The sequence below is a fragment of the Eptatretus burgeri genome, chromosome 14 (assembly GCF_056783735.1).
Source record: "Eptatretus burgeri isolate ZD-2024b chromosome 14, Ebu_testis_v1, whole genome shotgun sequence".
NCBI classification, from domain to species: Eukaryota; Metazoa; Chordata; class Myxini; order Myxiniformes; family Myxinidae; genus Eptatretus; species Eptatretus burgeri.
In genome coordinates this window covers 57,393,549-57,417,179 of record NC_140974.1, presented here as the reverse complement: position 1 = coordinate 57,417,179, position 23,631 = coordinate 57,393,549, and the positions used below count along the sequence as shown (strand labels likewise).

Genomic DNA, 23,631 nt, shown 5'->3' with positions numbered 1-23,631 from the left:
GGCACAACGGTACGCAGACGAGCGTCAGAAAAATTGTGTACGGGCAGAGACAACGATTGGCCGATGTACGGAAACGAATTCGGTGGCTGAAAGAGGACTTAGCCAACAGAGTTGACGAACTATGTGGAAAAAAGAATTTAGTAGTGTTGTATACTCATAATTTGGAATGAGAAAAGCAAACTGAACAAAAGAATAGAGGAAGAGCAGATTGGTATCTCCCGGGATAGGAAGAGCTTGGAGGAAGAATGGAAAAAAAAGCTAGAAAAGGAAAAATGTGAACACGATTTGGAATTGGAGCATCTGAGGAAGAGGTAAGATCAGGCAATCAGATAAGAGAAAGCCTAGAACAGAAGATAAAAAGAGGAGAGAAATATCTGGAGCAAAGGAAGGAAGAATTGTTGGAAAAGTCGAGACAGTTCAAGGAACTACAGGAAGAAATGAGGAAAGTAGAGCGGAATACCCATAAGTTGGAACAAGAGAAGAGCAAACTGAAAAAAAGAATAGAGGAGGAGCAAATTAGTAATTCCCGGAATAGAAAGAACTTGGAAAAAGAATGGAAAAAAAATCTAGAAAAGGAAAAATGTGAACACGATTTGGAATTGAAACATCTGAAGGAAGAGGTAAGATCAGGCAATCAGATAAGAGAAAGCCTAGAACAGAAGATAAAATGAGGAGATAAATATCTGGAGCAAAGGAAGGAAGAATTGTTGGAAAAGTCCTGACAGTTCAAGGAACGACAGGAAGAAATGAGGAAAGTAGAGGGGAGTACTCATAAGTTGGAACAAGAGAAGAGCAAACTGAACAAAAGAATAGAGGAGCAAATTAGTAACTTCCGGGATAGGAAGAGCTTTGAAGAAGAATGGAAAACAAAGCTGGAAAAGGAAAAACGGAAATTGGAACTACTGAAGGAAAGAGGTAAGATCAGGCAATCAGATAAGGGAGAGCCTGGAACAGGAGATAAAAAGAGGAGATAAAAAGAGGAGATAAAAATCTGGAGAAAAGGAAGGAAGAATTGTTGGAAAAGTCCAAACAGCTTCAGGAATTAAAGTCCAGGGGAAATGTACTGGCACATGAACTGGAAATTAACAAGGAATACGGTAAGAGAAGTATATACCGTACTTCAATTGTAATAAAACTAGTATATGCCCGTAAAAAAAAAAAAATATATATATATATATATAATAATAATAATAATAATAATAATAATAATAATAAATAAATAAATAAATAAACCACACAGGCCATTTCTTCGCTCTCGCGTGCCCGTACGTGCGTGACCCAGAAGTTCGATATTATTCGCAGTTACCATTATTCGCAATTTATTTTTAATACCCAATTATTCAATTAGCGCCAACGTATTTTACCTTTTCGCAATGTCGTGGCAAGGAAAAACAAAAAGAGAAGAGAAGAGAGAAAAAATTTACTTCCTGGTTCGGAGCATACCAGCACTCTGATGTTCCCGAAATTTATACACCGTCTAATATGAAAATGATCATAACTTGGGCCATTGTGTTTATCTATAAATGCGCATAAGAAATCGAGAAATTATTAGAATACACGAAGTCATCATTATCCAGAAGCCCGTACGTTGTAACCTGTAATGGGGAGCGCGGCTGAGCTTCCCTTCCCCATCGGCCACACCCACGCAACAACGTGTCTTGCCATTGGTTTGTTAAATAAATGGCCATAACTTGGAAACCACTTGTCCGATTAATATCAAACCTTGAAAAGGCACATACTCCGGACCCCAGCAATAAACCTGGCAAGTTTCAATTAGATCGGACCAGTGGTTGTCGAGAAACAGCGGTCACACACACACACACACACACACACACACACACACACACACACACACACACACACACACACACACACACACACACACACACACACACACACACACACACACACACACACACACACACACACACACACACACACACACACACTGCTGGAATTATAGATAGATAATGATATTAAAGATCGTTAAAAAAAAAAATCTGGAAATTTTGTTTGACTGAAGCAGTCTCGCACATCACCCTTTTGGCACTATACACTATAATAAGACGACAATGAGTCACAGTTTAGAAGATGAAGGCTTTGTTTGATCACCATCGAACAGTGTTAGTTGCCCTTGTACTTAGTCATATGAGCAGCTCACATGCCACACCTTCTCATGCTGGATATCGATCGATATGCATCATGGTTCTTGGAAGTATTATGAAGGCGATTTGTGTTATGCAGTGTTCAAGTATGTGATTCAATTTAAAGAAAGATTTTAAAAGCTTTAAAGGCACATAAATATATTTATTCTGGGTTTTACCACCATTTTCTCCAGCAGCGATTACACCACCCAATCTAACACGTCACACGACTTCTTCGCGCCTGTTGTATGTGTCCATGATGACATCCTCAAAAAGACTAACATTCCTGTTTGCAATGATTTTAATTTTGTTCGACTGCCAGGCAGGCAGAGTAAAACTATTATCTCACTCCTCTCTGCATACGAATGATTGGGACGATTTCAGAGACAATATACGGTAAAACGGCAGACTTGTCTTTCTATTCGTCATCATCATCATCATTTGGGGAAGAATGTAATCCTGCAATACCCTGGTCTTTTCATCATTGAAATAGTGAACTTTAGTGTGTTCACAAGGTTGAGAAGAGCAGACTAATGGAAGGTGGAATCCACACCAGTGCTTGTCTATAGTTCAATCAATCAATGCTTCCGATTTGTGTTCAATATATAACATTTGATTTAAGTAAGCTGTTCCTTGATCATAAACTAATCAGACGGATGTAGGGAAAGGAGGCGGTAGAAGACAGAGAGACCACAGACGTGTCTGCAATGGCACAGTGATAGACTCATCGACTCAGCTTCATCACGGGAGATTCCAATAATTTTGAGGGCCTTGGTTTCCACGGCATAAAGCTGAGGAAGGTGTGAGGAAGGGGAGCCAGCCCAGAGGGGAGAGCAGTACTCCATCAAGTTGCAGATGAAGACCTTGTAGGTGGATAAGAGTTTAATTGGTTAATAAGATTTCCTCAAATGGATTGCACAGCATGCAGACTTTGCATGACGGAGGATGTCCATTTGGCAAAGGTTCCACAAACATTGGAGTAGATATCAAGGATTTGTACCATTGGATCCCAAATTACATTATGGAGGGTGACTGACCAAACTCTCTTTCAAGAGGGCACGGATTTCTGGCTGCTGTTACAATGTAACATGTCCGTGCACGCAGACCGCTCATGCCCGTCCATGTGCGTGCATGCTGGTGCCCTTCAGTGCTAGTCCGTGAACCCACTCGTGCGTGCATGTCCCTGAAAATTTCTCAGGAATAGTTCCTCTTCGACTTCCCTGCAGTATTCAGGTGTCACATGGATTTGGCAATCTATTCAGAGCATCGACACACATTGACCTACTCATTTTGAGGTGCATCACAGTTGGGTGTGATTCTTATTCTAGTCCCTAAAAATGAGTTTTCTCGAAAATTGCAAAAGGAATGTACGATTCATTGGTGAGAAAAATGTATTCATTCTCAACACGTCCAATTTCCACTTTGCTTGTGCAGTTGTCTGGACACGCACAGTGTTTTTTTTTTTTTGCATACATTGTCGAGACTTGTGGAAGAAGCACACTGAATGGATCAGGGCGCAAAAGGACAAAAGGAACAGCAGAGAGAGAGAGAGAGAGAGAGAGAGAGAGAGAGAGAGAGAGAGAGAGAGAGAGAGAGAGAGAGAGAGAGAGAGAGAGAGAGAGAGAGGGGGGGAGGGGGGATTGCCAACTGCAGAGCAGAAGGCCAAGACAGAGGTATGTGGATAAACAATGGGTGTGGGAGGAATTGGTGCAGTAGAGGATGCATGGGGTGGACAAGATGGAAACATTCAGGAAGGAAAACTGGAAATTTGGAAGGAGGAGGGATTGGGGTGGGCTGACGAAGTTTCACCAGAAGAGGTTTGATGGTGGACGGTGTGGATTCTGCAGAAACCTGGGAGGGGGTGGGGGTGGGGGGTGAGGAACAAACCATGGAAAAAGCAGAGGGTGCAAGACCAGAAAGGTGGTGGTAGTACAAGACAGAGATCACCAAACTGTCTGCGATGGTGAAATGATAAACCCATAGACTCAGCTTCATTGCGGGAGATTCCAATAATCTGAAGGCCTTGGTTTCCATGGCATCAAAATTAATAAGATGTGAGGAAGGGGAGCCAGCCCAAAGGGGAGAGCAATACTCCATCAAGCTGTGGATGAAGCTTTGTAGGTGGATAAGAGTTCAGGCGTGCCAAGGAAGGACTTTGAGTGATAGAGGATGCCCACCAGTTGGTAAGTGGCTTTGGAAGCCAAATTTGAAATGTGGTTTGCCCACGAAGAACATGGTTGATAGTAAGACCCAGGAGTGTGTGAATGACAACTTCCTCAAAAGGATTTTTAAGAAAGTAGAAAGGAGGGTGAGTGAGGGAGAGTGAGAGAGAGAGAGAGTGAGAGAGAATGTGAGAGGGAATGTGAGAGAGAATGTGAGTGAGAATGTGAGTGAGAATGTGAGTGAGAGTGAGAGAATGTGAGTGAGAATGACAGTTAGAGAGAATGTGAGCGAGAGAGAATGTGAGTGAGAGTGAGAGAGAATGTGTGAGTGAGAGTGAGGGAGAATGAGAGTGAGAGCGAGAGTGAGAGAGAATGTGACTGAGAGTGAGAGTGAGAGAGAATGTGAGTGAGAGTGAGAGAGATTGATTGATTGATTGATTGATTGACTTAGAGATAGAGAGATATTGAGATTTGTCAGGATTGAAAGATATTCGAAGTGTTTGACCAGTTCGTGATGTTTCAAGGTCTGAGGAGAGCGAAGAGGCTGCAGCCTGCCTGTTTGAAGGATGAGGGCAGAGGGTGGAGTCATCAGCAAATAGATAAAGAGGATTTTTCCAGAGTCGGAGAGATGATTGATGAAGATGAGGAATTGGACTGCGCCCAGAACACTGCCTTGAGGAACTCCAGCCTTGATAGGGTGACCTTGCTGATTGGAAGTAAGCCGGTAGGTTTGCATTTAAGTGAATCAGTTTTTGCACCTTCTAATGTAATGCAGTGATGTTGGTGGATTTCCAAGCGGATGGAAGATGAATTTGGAAAATTAAGCAGATGGAAGAGGATTTTGAAGCAGTTCGGTGGCAAATTTAACACTAAATACAATACACTCATCGTGACACAATAATGGTTCAACTGAAAACCAAGATGATTAATAATTCATTACTCACTTTGATTTGGTCTCTTTGGTTCCAAAAGTGGGCGAGAGGAAGGTATTGTATCTGCATGCCTTGTAATCCATTTGAGGAAATCTTATTAACTAATTAAAAATGGTTACAGAATTATCATAATTTCCATCATCTCAGTAAAGTAGCAAGCTTTAATGACTAACTCTTTCACATTTGTTGGTGGAATAATTCACACCTGATTAAACTTGTTGCTTCATTGTCCAATCATTCCAAAAAGTGATTGGAAGAGAAAGACGAGATGAAGGACGACGTTTGCGTAATGAACCAGACAAGCCAACGATATGTGTGCATATGAGAATGGGTTTTATACATTCATTGTTTCTATGAGATATGGACCGTGGAATACACCAACATTCGGGTTATTGATCTTCATGATTTCCTTCCTTCCACCAACACCATTTGCATCAATTCCAACGATAGTTCTAAAATCGTGTGATCACGCTTTCTCTGCAGTCCCAACAACTACATTCTTCCCCAAGGTCTACGTTTCCTTTTGGAAGCAAACAAGCTGTTTGTTGTAATTAACAAGAAATAACAAGGAAATACAACACAGGTGGAGGCATTCAGCCCATCATGCCTGCATGAACACCACACCAACCCATATACACAAGATCCAAGGAAGAAAATGCAAAAAACATGTTTCTAATTAATGAAATAAAATTTCTACTTCCGAAATCTTAAGATTTCGCAAGTATATTGATGACTTCCGTCCTCTGTTTGTGCGTTTGTTTGTGTGTGTGTGTGTGTGTGTGTGTGTGTGTGTGTGTGTGTGTGTGTGTGTGTGTGTTTGTGTGTGTGTGTGTTTGTGTGTTTGTGTGTTTGTGTGTTTGTGTGTTTGTGTGTTTGTGTGTTTGTGTGTTTGTGTGTTTGTGTGTTTGTGTGTTTGTGTGTTTGTGTGTTTGTGTGTTTGTTTGTTGGCACGATAACTCGAGAACGGAAGAAGCTACCAATGTCAAATTACACCACGTGATTCAGGAGGGTGATGGCTAGCGCTGATGAGATATTGGTCAAAATCGGTCAAAGGTCAAGGTCACAGTGAGGTCAAACATAATTCCGTAAATTCATGTGGAGAAATGGAGTATTTTTGCTTCGGTCGACGTTACGAGTTTGTTTTAACTTCAATTTTAATTTTGGCTTCGGTTTTTGCGATCGCTTTGGACGCTTAAAACTCGGTTGTCAAAATTCTGGTAAAATTCAGATGTTTTGGAGACGTTTTAAGATTGTATAAAAAAAGATTTCACTCGCCGCGTCACGGCTCGTCACGTGGTGTCCAGCGCGCTCGAGCAGAGGCGTTGTTGAGTCACGTAAAGGTTTTGCGTGTGCGCGCTGACGGTGTTTTTGATAAAGATGGTGTTTAAAAGTCATTTTTTTATCCCAATAAAGGTTATCGTCGCATGCCTGACTCGCTAAGCCGTCGGATTATGTAAAGATTGTTGGTGGATGGCCAAATATTACGGTTTTGTGACTTTGATAAAATAATATTAAATAATTGCGTGGAGAAATGGAGATTTTTGCTTAGGTCGACGTTACGATTTTTGATGGTTTGGTACAGAATCATCATAGAAACTTCTGGTTTGTGTCGCTACCTTCTCTAAAGACAGCTTTTATTAGACAAGGTCAGAGGTCAAGTTGACGATTTTGCAAGTACCAGTCGATGACTGCTTGTTTGTTTGTTTGTTGTTTTTGTATTTTTTTTTTCTTCCCCTCAGGGGAGGGGAGCATGGGCTTGGTTAAAAACACACATCAACCACACAACCCCCCTTGACAAGACCCCCACCAACAGCACTCCGTACACAATCACCCATCAATACCCAAACTACCAAAAAGTCTAATCAACATCCCATACCCCTATCACCATAACTTCCAGGTACCGATCTAATTCTAATTTAAACTTATCTACTTATTCTGCTGTCACTACCTTTCCAGGGAGACCATTCCATGCATCAACTACTCTCTGAGTGAAAGTCCCCTACCTTACTACCATCTTAACTCTCCTATTCTTTACTCTCAGGCTGTTAACTCTCAGGCTAACCCTAACCAACTACTCCACAAGCCTCACTCACATTCTGTGACCCCTGGTTCTATCACTGTCTACTCTGTTGAATAATTCATCTGCACTAATTTCATCTCTACCTTTCATTATCTTAAAAATCTCTATTATATCTCCTTGTAACCCACCTCCTTTCCAGTGAATAAAGCCCTGTCTCCTTCAGCCGCTCCTCATAGTCGAGCTAGGCCTGGAATCAATTGAGTAGCCCAACTCTGAACCCTCTCTATGGCATCTATGCCCTTCTGGAACAGTGGTGACCAAAACTGCACACAATATTCTAGATGTGGCCCTCACTAAATTCCTGTACAATGTTAAGGCCCAGTCACACCTTGACGTTTTAGCCAGCGTATGCCGATTTTTGGAAAATTTGTCTAAAACGCTGGTACACGTCGAATACGTTATGGGTAAGTTTTGATGACATTGAGAGCACGCTGAAAAACACTGCCATACGTTGTTGTACGATGGCTTTAAACGTTGTACTTTTCGGTTGTCCTCAAATTTTCCATGCTTGAAATTTTAAGACTTATGCCAGCATACGACTCACACGTTCCGCATAACGCTGGCCATAAGTTGTAGGCACGTCACGCGATCGTTGACACACGTTACTTGTAAGTTACTCGTAAGTCGAAACACGTAGAGGTAATGTTTAGCGTACCCGAAACTTATTTCTAACCTACGAGTAACGTGTTGTACTCACGTTATGCGATCAGTGACACACATCGACACACATTACTTGTAAGGTGCTCATAAGTCAAAACACATCAAGGTAATGGTTAGCGTCAGTGTTCCAGACTCCCTGGTTTTTTTTTTTTTTTTTTCTTCCTTCCTTCGGTATGATGGTGATTTTGACACTTCGATTTCTAGTGCGGTTATAATGTAATATAATTAATAGGCTGCCGCTCAACGATTTAAATCATAACCGCACTGTACACTGAACACCGTCATACCGAAGAAAAAAAAAACCGGGAGTCTGGAACACTGACGCTAACCATTACTTTGACGTGTTTCGACTTATGAGTACCTTTCAAGTAACGTGTGTCGATGTGTGTCAACGATCGCATATCGTGCGTACAACTTATTCCCATCGCATGCGGAGCGTGTATCATACGGCAAGTACGTCATAAAATTTTCAACATATTGAAAATTACAAGACGTACTCCACTTAAAACGACGTATGATAGCGTACTTTAGCATTCTATTCACGCATACCAAACTTACCCATAATGTATTCAACGTGCGCCAGCGTTTTAGACGCATTTTTCAGAGGTCGGCATACGCTGGCAAGATCGCCAAGGTGTGACTGCGATGTTGACACTTCCATTTCTGCGGCGGTTATGATTTGAATCGTTGTGTGGCAGCCTTTTCATAACATACACCACGTCATCGTCGGCGATGCGTGCAGCGCGCTATGCATAAGTTAGGCTATCGTTGGGCATAGGTTGTGAAGGCCGACAACAGGTTCAGCATTCGTTGGTATAAGTTATCTATAACACAATGAAACGTTCTGTGTCCGTTACTAATACGTTATGCATAAGACCAAGTCGTTATGAATATGTCCGAATCTTTAAAAAAAAAAACATCAAAAGTTCAACGTAAGCCAGCGTTTTACATACATTTTAATACGTTGCCATTGCTGGCTAAAACGTCAAGGTGTGACTGGGCCTTGAACACCACCTCTTTTGATTTATATATTATCCCCCTCCGAATACAACCTAAAACCCGATTTGCTCTACCTAAAGCTGCCCGGAATTGTGCTGCCTGTTTATCTCCTATATCTATTACTACCCCCAGATCCTTCTCCTGTGTGACACGTTCCAAAATTACCCCTTGCATCCTGTAATCTCTATTTTCATTGTTCTTTCTCATCCCCAACACCTTACACTTGCTCAGGTTAAATTTCATCTGCCAGTCTTTTGCCCAATCTATGCAAGGATCAATACTTTCCTGAATCTGATCACCACCCACTCTGCTATCCACCTTCCCTCCAAGCTGTGTTATCTGCAAATATGGAAAGCTTACTCTTTACGCCATTATCCAAATCGTTTATGTAAATAATGAATAGTAATGGTCCGAGTACTGATCCCCGAGGTACCCCGCTACTTACATCCTCCCAGCAAGACATCCTCCCACTCACAGCCACTCTTTGCTTCTTACCACTAAGCCAGTTTGCAATCCATATGTATATATATATATATATATATATATATATATATATATATATATATATATATATATATATATATATATATATATATATATATATATACTATATATTTTCCCCCAGTTATGCAAACATCCTCCCTCAACCATTCGGGTATCCAGATCAAAATGAATGAATGCATGTCAACTTTTGGGGTTATGATCGAACATGAAATGTTGGAAGCATTGGATAAACCTTGAAAATGTTGAGGAGTCTATCTCATTCTTCCTCCTCCCATATGAGATCTGGGGAACCTCAGAATAACAATTTGTAAGATAACGAGGACAGGGAACTTTGTTACAAATAAAGAGTGGTGAGCACGTTGGGATAGTGATGAAAATATTTTGGTAACCTTTATATCAAGCAGAGTAAACCCATGCCTGTGGCAGCTTGGTCCTGCCTTCGGTTTGGCCAAAGCTGGAGGTACACCTGTACTACACCGGGAAACAATACAGATAACAGATTGACCGTGTGTCCCAGCATCCCTGCTGTCAGGATGCAGGCATGAAGTGTAAAGAAATCAATGAAAACATAGCAGGAAGGCAGGAGCAACAGAAGTGCACTTTTAAAGAGGAAATGATCTAATGATGTGAACAAGCACGTAGACTGAAATTGTCACTGAGTCACGGTCGGCATCGTATCTTACCCAAGTTGTGGCAAGGCAGGTAATCCTTCAGCAGTCTGACGTTCCAAGAACATGCTTACAGCTTCTTCATATTCGGCGTCTTTGCTCTTCATATGCTCGATCACACTTCTCTGCAGGTCAAGCTGTTTGTGCTCAAATTCCATCCTCAGTTTCTCCTTGTCACTCTTCTCCTGCTGCAGATCATAAGCAAGAACATTGTTCTTCTTCTGTTCCTGCTCCAATTCTCTTCTCACATGCTCTTTTTCACCCTTCTCATGACTTGCTGTTGCTTCCAATGCCTCCCTATCATCCCTCACCTGTTCTAACTTTTCCATCAGATCTTCACATTTGCTCTTCTCTTGGTGCAACAACATTTTCAGTTCCTCTTTTTCTCTCTTCTCCTGATCATTATCTCTCGTCAATGATTCTTTCGCACTTTTATCCTTCTCCAAACACCCTCTCAAAAATTCATTCGCATTCTTTTCTTTGTCAATCTCCTCCTGCAGAAGGATCATTGCAGCTCTCTGTTCGCTTTCTACTGTTGTCAGAGCCTTTTCCATTTCCTGGTCCAAGTTCTCCTTTGCTCTGTTCTGCTGAAGAAGGTCTTCCTGCAACTGGGCCACATCAGCTTGCCTCTGGTTTGCTGCCTCACACAATCCTTGTATCTTCATCTGCAGCTCTGCTTCTCTCTTAGATGTGTCCTCCTCATGATCTTTCAAGCATTCTAACTGTTGCATCAGCTCTTTTTCTCTCATGGACAATGTTTCAATCTCTTTTTGGAGCGTCTCATTTTCTTGCCTTGCCTGCTGCCGTTCGTCTTCCGATTTCTTCCGGCAACCTGCCAGTATATCCTGCAATGTGCTCCTCTCACGATATTGCTCTTCAAGGTCAACCTTACAAGTCCGCAGCTCCTCTGAGACTTCCATTAACATCTTCCTCATTCCATCGGTCTCAGCCACTTGCAAGTCGAGCTTTTGTTGAAAATCTTGTGTCAGTTTCTGATGATCAGCATCCAGCAGTTTTATCTCCTCGTGCATTCGCTGTTCCTGTTCCTCACGAAAGTTGTCCAGTGCACGACGCTGCTCCTCAGCCTCACCACTTTGAGCTGCAAGCTCTAGCTGCAACACACAGTTTTGCTCCTTTAGTTCCTGCACACGACGATCCAAAACAAGTGCAGCTTCTCCACGTTTCAACAGCTCCGCATCGAGTTGCTCTAAATAAGCCTTCATCTGGGCATGGCTTTCCTGAAAGCTAAGACGCTCCTCTGATGCCGCCAAGGTGTTCCGTTCAACCTCCTCCTCCAACTCGGTCACATGTCGAGCTTGCTCATCGCCAGTGACCTTGGCTTGTGATAGTTGTGCGCTTAAGCTTTCAATCTCATTTTCCTTTGCCACCACTGCAACTTGCAAAGCAGCCACCTGCCCTGTTACTAATTCAACCTCTGCTCTCAGGCCTTGCAACTGCTGCTCCAAGTCGCTTCTTGACTGTTCCTCTTGCAGCCTCATTAGATGCTCATCATTTTCCCTTGCACCTTTTACTGCTGCCATTTGCAGCTCATCTTGCACATGAGATAACGTCTGCCCCGTGGAGGTTATGAGGCTCATCAGTTCTTGACTCTGACAACTTGTCTGCTCACGCAGCTTGCACAAGGTGGCTCGCAGCAAATGGCAAGCCACCTGCACACCACTCAGGCCCTGTTGCTGCAGAGACAGCTGTTGGCGTAGAGCCATTGCCTCATTGAGGGAATCATGCAGCCGCCGGCTACCAATGGCATTTATTACTGAAGTGTAGAGAGACTCCATCAGCTCAGGGCTCTGAGGATCACTGAGGCCAGGCAAACCTGGAGAGCAAACAGAGCTGAGCTCATTCATGGCCGAGACAAATTCCAAGCTCCCACATTCAACTAGCGAGTCAACTCCCTGTGCAGCAATTTTCATAGACTGCAAAGTGTCAGGCCCAGTCGGGCAAGAAGGCTCCTCCAATACCGCCATGCCAACAGCTGTTCCCTCAAGTTCATTATCCGGACCTGGTTGCTCCAAACCCTCTCGAGGTAATTTTTCAAATTCCAAGGAGAGGCCATCCGCCTCCTGCAGGTCTGGTGGTTCACATGGAGAGAATAACGTACCATGGGCTGTATCACCACCATCACCACCAGGAGGGCTATGGTGCCAGAGAAGATGATGATGGACAGCAGAATGGTTGAAAGCAGGGACAGTAAGAGTTTGGGGGGCAGGCTCATTGGAGTTGGGCCCAGGGTATGATAGGCTGCTGACCTCTGTTTGATCTGATAGTGGAGAAGAAGAGGATGAAGCAGGACGTTCACCTCTAATATCCAACTAGAATTCATGGTGGGGTGAGGATAGAGGGAGGAGAAAAGGATAAGCACATCACTATAATGTATTGGAATACCATTTTATACTCTGTTGCCGACAGCTCAACATTAGTTGACACAGAAATCACAAGCTCACAACAAGTGGATTAGCCAGTTTGGTGTTCCCAACTGAGCACAAAGCTCATAATTCTGTGATCCCAGGTTAAAACCCATGTGTTGATTTATCCGTTGTCTACTAATGCCCTCTCCAAGCAAAATGTGTGGAGAGTCAATCCATGAAACTATTATCAGCATAGGATGCATAAACAGGAACTGGGTATGATATTCCTGTCATACAAGTTCCTTTTCATATGGCCTGCATTTGCTGAACACACACACACACACACACACACACACACACACACACACACACACACACACACACACACACACACACACACACACACCCTTGAGGTTGCTGGTTGCACCATTGGTAAGGGACGTGGCTATGCCACCGACGCAGTGACCCTATTACCAGAACACTGGTGCTAATTTTGCCGACCTCAGAAGGAATGACAGGCTGAGTCAACCCCACCTGGTGTTAATTCAATGTAAAACAGGGCTCGAGCTCAGGACCCTAGGATCCCAAGCCTGCCACCATAACCACTAACCTCCAGGCTTATTTGCTAACTGAGCATCCCTATTAGCAAGACATAGATTTGCTGAAAGTTACAACAACAACTCATTATTTATTACATTTATGACATCCTTTTGATTCGTTTTGGAATGACACTGCAATTTGATCTTTGGATCAGATTACGTATTTCTTTTTATAGTGAAATCCAAATGATGGTCCGCCCACTCTAAGTTTCTAAAGGCCGCACACTTTTCGGCATTTGGAAAGTAAACACCATCCATGTCTTTCAGGACTGAACTTGAACAAAAATAATTTTCAAGCTCTCCAATATTATTTATTAATTAGATGCGACTTGAAAAGCCCAATTCCGCTCTCTGACAATCTTGCTCCCTCTTCAAACTGAACAAAATAAGTGCTCATGGCAAGATGAATCCCAATTGCTTTTCTAGAATCCAAGATTAAATTCTTCTAATCGTTTAAACGCTACTTTAAAATAGAAATTTACATTTGTTTTTTCTTCGTTTATTGTTACCTTCACTGGGGTGGATGGAGGTTATGTTTTCACCCATTTTGGTCTGTCTGTGAGCAGGATATCTCAAAAGGTTGTGGACCAATTTGGATGAAACTTGGTGGACAGGTTGGGTGAATGACAAGGACGAATCTTCAATTTTGGTGAAGATCCAGATCCGGATTAAAGAATTTAAATTTTTTGAAAGTGATTCTTCACCATTGAGGGACGGGGCCAAAAACGATATGTAGCATGATATTTCAAAAAGTTGTGGTGATACGAAAGTTGTTGGACAAGTTGGGTGTGGCAAGAACAAGTCGATTCGAGTTTGGTTAAGGTCCAGATGCAGATCTAGCCTATTAGTGGACTACAAAACGTAAACTGTTCAGCCTGGAGGAAGTATGTTCTCTACCTAACAGCCCTTTGCTTCACATTAGAACAAAGATCAAGTTCATACTGCATTTTAATTTGGGATCACCTCAACACCCACCATGACACAAGTAAGCGAGGGTCATGTTGGCACAAGGAACACCAAGCAATGGAGCAAAATTATCACCACCTCAAAGCTCTTATTCACACTGGCTTTGTTATATAAAATGCAAATTCAGCCTTTGGCTCAGATACCATTCCAATTAAACAAATGGATTTAGCTTTGGGGAGGAAATAACTTTTCCTGATCAGCGGCCATTCAAAAGAATATTAAAAAGGAGAAACAAACACCTACACAAACAGCATCACTCCCACACCATCTTGGGCACACCGGGCAATAAAGGCCAATAGCAATTTGCTCAAATATAAAAACATGTCAAACCTCACGCAGTCCAGGTTTCCCTCATCAAATCATCATCTCTCTGTTGACCATTTGATGCCACATAACACTGAAAATACATTCTGAAATGAAAGAAATCCTTCTACGTCCCCACTCAATCTTATCCCAAACAAGGTTCAGTTTGATGCATCGAATATGTTTAACCGATTGTATGATGTGGTCAGCAGGGTCCAAAGCACAATGTTGTGTCAAGGCTAATTAGATCCTTGTTAAAGAAATACCGTATCTACATTTTGAGGGAAATGGGGATAACAGCCATTTATAATCACAAACACAAATCTGAATTGCATTTGCTTTTGTAACTATCAACAAACCTCATATCCTCCCATCCCCTCTGCCTCTAGATTCTGAAATCAATGGCTATTCCTTCATGTAAAAACCTGCTGTCAAGTGCAAAGCTGGCAGGATGACCGAGAGGTACATACACTCGCCTTTAAGCTGTCTAACCAGGGTTTGAAACCTAACCCAGCAATAAACTATCATCCTGGTGTTTTGCAGGTAGGGTGATTCATCAGCATGTGTACCATCCCTCAAATGAACGTGAAATTGGCGCTCCGTCTCCCGGCATTAGTTGGTGCACGTTAGAGATTCCATGGTGTCCTACGCGGAATAGGTGAGCTATCGCCAGCACCATGAACAAATTGAAAATTCCTGCTCTAACCTCCAAAGGGAATTGCATTAGCGGCACAGCCACGTCCTCAGCCAATGATGTTACCCCACAGCCTTGTGCTGCATACGAAAGGAGACCAAGTGCAAAATTTCCTTATTCGAAATAAACCTAACAGTAGGCCATGTCTCTTATAGCACAACACTGTCCCCCCCCCCAACCCCCCACTCCCATTTCACATCTCAGGAAACAATCTCAATTTCAAGTTTCATGGGCAAGCGAGGATCGGGGTTTTCAAGTTAAACACAGAAATAACAGGAAGCAATGAAAGTAAAACAAGGACTTATCCACATGCTCATAAGTTTATTACGTTGAGTGTTTCTCAATTAATATGAGCAGCTTCCCTTCTCCTCATCCATTTTAAATCATAGATAAATGAGACCAACTATATACATATATATATATACATACATATATATATATATATATATACATATATATATATATATATATATATACATATATATATATATATATATATATATATATATATATATATATATATATATATATATATATATATATATATATATATATATATATATATATATATATATATATATATTGTTGCGAATTCGCGCCCGCCGGTGTGCGGACGTCCACGTAACTCGGATCGTGGCACGTCGCCCACCGGACGGACATTTCAGTCGTGACCCTCCGGGAACTATCGCCCGAAGCCAGTCACGGGTGGGCCTTTCGACCTCACCACAATCGTGCCAATCGGCCACCGCGTAGGATTGGGTTGTTCGCCAAACTCGACCTACCTAAGTACCCATGCGGATGGTAAACCGGGCGATCGTACCTCGCCACAGGTCGACTCCAGACACGAGCCACTTGGGCGGCCCGTTCCGTGCTATCGGGATAACCAAGCGGTGTTATCATCGACCTGGACGGTTTAGATTAATTACCGGGATGTTGCACCCACTACGAACCCTTTACGTGAAGCAGGATGGAGAGTCAATTAAAAGGAAGGAGACGAAGTGAAACGGGCACAGTTCCTCTCTGTGAGAGCAACCTCTCGACGACACTCTCCAAGAAACTCCAAAACCCAACTCTCCTTGCGAGTTGCCTTGCACTCGTCTCTTTATAGCGCTCAGGAGGCGCCAATATGCAAATTTTAGGATCAGAACGCGATTGTAGGCGGGGCCACGCCGCCCCCCCCTCCCCTGGTCAGCCATTGGTCGGGCAAAAATGGGCGTGAACCTCTCCTGATCCTAAAATTTGCATATACGGACTTCGCTTACACACGCTTGGAGGCGGGGCCAAGCCGCCCCGCGCTCACCAATTGGACGGAGGAGAAGTGGGCGTGAAGCGTTTTTGTCCGAATTTTCCCCTCGGAAAGGCCGCCATTTGCGCTCTCGGCTCGGTGCGTTTGGCCCCAATCGCCGAACGGGCCCAAGACAGCCCGACGTTCAGTATTCACAGGTGGTGCGGGAATGGCCATGGAAGCGATGATGTGGGATGAATTCGTGAAGGTAAAGGCGAAGGTGGTGGAGGGTCTTCTGTGGTGAGGGTTGGCGTTGTGATTGTTGTCTGCGGGTTGGAGCGTGGTTGTAGTTGGTGACGATGGCTGGCGTGGTGGTTAAGGTGGTTGTTGTGTGATGGCGGTTGATACGTGGTTGGTTCAAAATAACGACAGAAAAGAAAAAATGGCTAACTCAAAGCGTCGCAGCCCGGATGAATCACATAAATTCCCTCTATACAACGGGTTTGGGCTAACTACACATGTACCTATGAAGATATCTCACCTGAGGGCCCTTTATGGTGTAATGCGAATTTCCACAGCCGTGACAATATTAAAGACAAAGAAATGTTCGGGTTTCTTGAACGATTGAGCGTATCTCAATACTAGAACACTTTGAATGCTCCTCATGTATTTTCGAATGATGAAGTTGTGTCGACAAATGCCAATAACTTGGTGGTGTTACTTGATCAATATGAACCACAAGATATGATGTGCCTCCATTCTTATGCAAATAGATCCAGAAAAAATGAAAAGTTTTGCACAAGAAAGCCATGACACCAACATGCATGACAAAGCTTCAACAACTAACATTTTCCATTTTGTTTGCACTTTTATTTTAATTGGTTTTGTAAAGTGATCGAAGGCTCATGGAAAGAGTTGTATGACAATTACACACAGGACTGACATGGGTAGAGACCAATGTACTTTTGCATGAATCCTAAGAACATACAAATAATAAATGGGATTTGAACCCGGGTTCCCCACATCATGAGTCTGGGAGTCAGATGGTAACGCCAACAGTCCAACCGAAAGTCAGTTCAAAGTCAAAGCTTATTCCAAAAGTCAAACATACCTAATTTGCAATTCAAATATCAAAGAAATTCTAAACATGCTGAAATAAATACACTGATATTAAAAAGTGGAAATGAGAGATGTTGCAAATTACAATTTGATAGAATTTCTAATGAAAACATATGGGCACAGGTCCTTCCAATGTGTTTATCAAGCACTCTCAAATTGCAGACTTAAAATGAGTCATTTTGCTACAAATAAAAGCAGACTTCCGTTAAGAATATTAAGCAGACATGTGTTCTGAATATTAAGCAGACTGCCATTATGAATATGAAGAAGATTACGAATACCAAGTAAACTGCCATTGTCAATGTTAAGATTATGAATATTGAGATTATGAATATCAAGCAGACTGCCGTTATGAATATTAAGATTATGAATATATAGCAGACTAGCATTATGAATATTAAGCGGACTGCCGTTATGAATATTGACATTATGAATAATAAGTAGACTGCTGTTATGAATATCAAGTCGACTGCCCTTATGAATATTAAGATTATGACTATATAGCAGACTACCATTATGAATATTGACAATATGAATATTAAGCAGACTGCAGTTATGAATATTAAGATTATGAATATTAAGCAGATTGCCATTATGAATATTAACATTATTAATATTAAGCAAACGTCCATTGTGAATATTCAGCAGACTGCCATTATGAGTATTAAGAAGATTATTAATATGAAGCAGACTGCCATTGAAAATATTCAGATTATGAATATTAAGCAGACTGCCATTATGAATATTAAGATTCTGAATATGAAGCAGATTGCCGTTGTGAACATTAACATTACTAGTACGTGCCCGTACGTGCGTGGCCGTATGTGCCAACAAAACAACTTTCAAACCGCTTGCCAGAAACAACCACACAGGCCGTTCCTTCGCTCTCGCATGCCCGTATGTGTGTGGCCGTACGTGCGTGGCCGTACGTGCCAAACAAAAAATAAAAAAAACTTTCAACACAACCACACAGGCCATTTCCTTTACTCGCGTAAGCAATGACTGGATTGGGGCATTGTGTTTATCTATAAATGCGCATAAGAAATCGAGAAATTATTAGAATACAGTAAGTCATCACTATCCAGAAGTAGTGCGTGCCCGTACGGAATGTTCACATGCATTCCACGAATTATCGCTTGCATTGAAGTAACAACTGCTGTGATACTTACACACACAGAGTTAATTAAAATCCAAATTAAAATCACGTTTACCTTCCTCAACAACCACACAGGACGTTCCTTCACTCTTGTGTGGCCGTACGAAAAAAAAAAAAAACTTTCAACGACGTAAAAGTAAACGACAACTGGATTGGGGCATTGTGTTTATCTATAAATGTGCATAAGAAATCGAGAAATTATTAGAATACAGTAAGTCATTACTATCCGGAAGTCCGTACGTTGTAACCCGTCATGGGGAACGAGGCTGAGGATCTCTTCCCCATCGGCCACACCTACGCAGCAACGTGTCCTGTCATTGGTTGGTAAATAAATGGCCATAACGTGGGAAGCACTTGTCCGATTAATATCAAACCTTGAAAACGCACATCCTCAGGTCCCCAGCAATATACCTAGCAAGTTTCAATTAGATCGGACCAGTGGTTGTCGAGAAACAGCGGTCACAGACACACACACACAGACGCACAGAGATTGCTGGAATTATAGCTCGATGAATATTACGATGATGAATATTAAGTAGACTACCGTTATGAATATTAAGATTATAAATATAAAGCAAACTGCAATTGTGAATATTAAACAGACTGCCATTATGAATATTAAGATTCTGAAGAATAAGCAGACTGCCGTTGCGAATATTAAGATTATGAATATTAAGCAGACTGTCGTTGTGAATATCAAGCAGATCACCATTATGAATATTAGCAATGTTTTATTTTGAATATTAGGTAAACTGCCCTTGTGACTTTTAAGATTATGAATATTAAGAAGATCACCGTTAAGAATATTAGTAAGCTTTTATTTTGAATATTAGGTAAACTGCCCTTGTGACTTTTAAGATTATGAATATTAAGAAGATCACCGTTAAGAATATTAGTAAGCTTTTATTTTGAATATTAGGTAAACTGCACTTGTGACTTTTAAGATTACGAATAATAAGCAGACTGCCATTGTGAATATCTAGCAGATCACCATTATGAATATTAAGCCGCTGTCACACCTTGACGTTTTAGCCAGCGCATGCCGACGTATGAAGAATTTGGCGAATATGCTGGCACACGTCGAATACGTTATGGGTAAGTTTTGTATACGTTAAGAGCACGCTGAAGCACGCTGGCATACGTCGTAGTACGCTGAGCTCGTCGACAAATTTTGTGCATGCACAAAAAAAAAAAATTTGCATGCACAAAAGCACAAAAAACAAAAAATATTTGTGCATGCACAAATATCAAATTGACCTGAGAGCATAAAATCCCTTGCCTGTCTTGTCTGCTGGCGCTTGCTGTCTCGTCGCGTGCTGGAGGAGCGTGCTGGAGCTCGACGCTGCCCTCCGTACCCGGTGCTTGCAGCGGCATCGAGTTGCGGGTTGGAGTCCCGCCGAGCCGGATAGTCAAGGGCTGCACGAGGCGGTAAGGTCCAAGCTAGCATCCTTACCTCCAGCTCACCTTCCCTCCGAGCTGGGGGTATCAATAAAGGCCGCGGCCATCATTTTTTTGGGGGGGTGTGTGTCTGTGTGCGGGCCCGTCTTCAAGTCGAATTGTGCAAGTGTTTTATTTTGCTCATTGTACATTGCCTGCCTTTTATTCAGTTAGCTCTGCTCTTTGTGTGCTTCCCTTCCCCCCATTGTAAATATATCCCCTCTTGTTGAATGTCCCAGCTCCTCCTTGTCCTTTCTATCATTGGTTTGCAGCACTGCGAACGGGAATTAGCAGACCTCATTGTTGCCGTAATCGTGCAATTGGCCGGCAGGGTTCTGGTACTCTCCGCTCGGGGTAAGACTCGGATCCGGCTCGGTAACGGCCCGGATTGCGCAGATCCTGCCGAGGGTGAATTTCCCCGGTAGTTTGACGCCGTGGGTAATTAGGTATATTGACATTGGCAATTGACCCGACCCCACGTGGTCGACCTATTGGCGATCTTCGGTCCGATAAGGGACCCGTGACCTATCGGATTTATCTGAAAGGTACGACCTAAATTCTCGGTGTTCGGTGGAGCCGACTTTACTGCTCCCCCTCGCGGTCGTGCTCGTCACCGAGACCCGGCAACAAAACAATATCTCAAAAAGTTGTGGATGGATTCGGACGAAACTTGGTGGACATGTTGGGTGTGTGACAAGGAAGAATAGATTCAATTTTGGTGAGGATCTGAATCCGAATCCGAATACGAGGTTTATTTGATTTTTAAAGCGATTCTTCACCATTGATAGGGCCAAAAACGACATGAAGCATGATATTTCAAATATGTATTGGGCCCGATATGTTATCATGGATCAGGCATTATGTGGCGGAGGTATGCGCTCCACCGAATGCCCTTCTCGTCTCTTCTAGACGGCAGCAGTAGCGTCCCAAACGAGTGCAGAGCCCGACTTGTGCACCCACGTTGCGCCTCTCGACATCCCACAAAAACCTCTACCTCATCCATCCTGTCTATTATTTTGTTTGAATGAGTCTACTTACCTGTGATGAGTTAAGTTTAAGATTTAAGCATGCCAGCAGATTTCTAAATCATCTTCATTCTTTCTTCTCTTACTGAAACCCACCCTCATAATTTATGAAAACTTATTTTTAATGCGTATTTACTGTGAGTACCAGCGTGCTGGGATAAATGAGCCATTCGAGTATCCTGCGTCGGAGTGGCGACCCGTCCAGGATTGTGCCCAACAGCCCAGGAGACTGCTTCGACAGCACTGATGCTCTGTACAGAGTATGGTTCGAATGGATGGATGGATTGATTTACTGTGGATTTTTAGCTAAGGAATCGCCCTCCAGTGTAAGCAAATTCCCCTCAAAACTGAACGCGCACAAACTAAACACAACTGCAGTGCACTGCACATGCGGAACACCTTCACTCAGCATCTTGGGAGCTCATCTCCGGTCGTCTTGCATATCCTATCAGAGTGTGTGTACATATATATATATATATATATATATATATATATATATATATATATATATATATATATTTGTGGAACCGCACCCCAGGGAGGGCATTCATGAACACGTAGGATCTTCCAGAATTCGTTATTTCAGTACTCTGTGTACTTGGATAGATTCACTACCCATTGTACAGGGGGATGGGGGACAAATGTGTTGTGTGGGTTTAGGTCGATCTTTCCCCTTCAAGTAATTCTCACACTCTCAATCTTCTCTCCATCCATTTTCCAATCCATCAATCCATTAACCCATAGCCCGTTCGCATTACTCACCATTTCACTCCCAACAAACTATATTCACCGCACCGCTTCATCATTGCTTTTCACACCCCGTACTGGTTACAGAAATCCATTATTTAAAGTAAATCAATCTGTAAATCCCTCCAAATTCCTCCCTTTCATCTTTCCTGCACCTTCCACACAGCACGACACACATTCCAAATATAACCACAGCACAATGGCAAGAACAGCGAAGGAAGTGCAATGTCAAGCAACAAAGGCACTGCGGTTTGGAGTACGATTTCTTCGGGAGCTGTGGGCGGAGTTTGTCGCACTCTCCTTGGAGGCAGTTGTGATGGCAATGGGGATGCGACGCGGAGGGTCAAATGGCAGAGCGTGGCCTTTGCTCCCAGTAACTCCGCATCGCATGAACTCTGCCCTCCAGTGGCCCCGCCTGGCCCGGGAAGCTTAAAAGGCAAGACCCGAGAACCGTTCCTGGCTGTGAGAATGTTCTGAGGACCCGAAGAGAAGGAAACTACCTGCCATGATCAAACCACGAGGAATCGCCTGCCGGAACAAGTTGCACTGGGGCTGGGACGAGTGCGCGAAGCCAAGACAAGCTGCGTTGAGCGAACTGCGTTGTGGCGAGACAAGCACGGGGCCGCCACGAGGTCCTTGGCGCGTGATAATAGCTCCATTACTGACTTACACGATCTTTCCTTTCTTTCTCTAAGAACCCCTTATTCGGCTACATGAGACGCACAAAAGAGTGGTCACGATTCAAAATAGCTATCAACGATTGGCCTCCTAACCCATCAGGGCGAGGCTCTCATTCGCACCTCACACCTTTCCTCAAAGCCTACACTGCATACGCCGTTCCTCATTTCATATCGCATCCACACACACCTCTGCCTTCCATTCCTTCCATTTCTACCCTGCCACTTTGGGATTGGCACAGGCCTACCTGTTCTCAACCAAGTCTCGCTATGCTTCTTTCTTCTTCTTGCTCTGTTCATTTCCCAGAATATTTCTGATGATGTGCATGTACTGGTACTGTGTTGTAGCATAAGTAAGACTGCAGAAGGGGCTCAATAAGTGCGAAGGGGATTAATCACTGTTCTGTTGTGTTGTGCGTTTCATTGTTAGATGTGCCGATTGATTCCTATGTGCTTTGTAAATGTGTGCTTAATATAATCATTGCTTTGCTTGACTGTGAACAAATGCTTGCTGTGTTGTCGACATATTTCAAACCTGCTTGATTGTTCTTTCCTCAATGTGTACGAATAGACATAGTGTGTACAAATAGATAGACGGGACGTTCTACCCCACAAATTTGCTCCAACCGAGAGCCAACATTCACCCACGGTTTGCTCGGCTGTAAATATTAAGTAGACAGGTGGATGTTGAGGGCACAGTTCCCCAATTGGGACCACCAAACCACCAGTAAGGTAACGCAGTAATTAAAGTGTGAGAACCCTGCTAGTTTTGGTGGCTTCAATCGGCGTCCGCGGTTGCCTAGCAACCCGTTGGACTGCGGAGTTATCCGTGGCTGGCGGCCTCAGACTCAGAGGCCAGGGATAGGGTCCGAGGAGCACCCTTATAGTCACCCCTGAACCACGGTGCTGTAACAATATCATTTTTTTGGCAAATCTTAGACTAAACAGTATAACATTTTGAACGCCCAACATAAAAAAAAAATTATTAGTACCTCCTGTTCATCAACATATTCACAATTGTCAATGCAAAGGAAAGAACATATCAATATGCAAACTTGACAGCATCCAAATGACTTTCTAAAGTTTTCATTAACTTTCTCTGAATGAACTTACCATTCTCTAATAATGGAGACAAAATGTACAAAACCCACTCCCCATTCATGCCTTT

At 42.8% G+C, this 23,631-nt stretch overlaps 1 protein-coding gene across 7 annotated transcripts in view; it reads right to left on the bottom strand.

The window, feature by feature from the left end:
• LOC147013304 (RB1-inducible coiled-coil protein 1-like) overlaps window positions 1-23,631 on the bottom strand; it is a 126,080-nt gene that overhangs the window by 50,195 nt on the left and 52,254 nt on the right. For all 7 annotated transcript variants that reach the window (XM_085855010.1, XM_085855012.1, XM_085855009.1 and 4 more), the window contains exon 15: window positions 10,165-12,479. In XM_085855010.1, coding sequence (XP_085711136.1) covers window positions 10,165-12,479 — 2,315 coding nt within the window. The remainder of the gene's footprint in view (window positions 1-10,164; window positions 12,480-23,631) is intronic.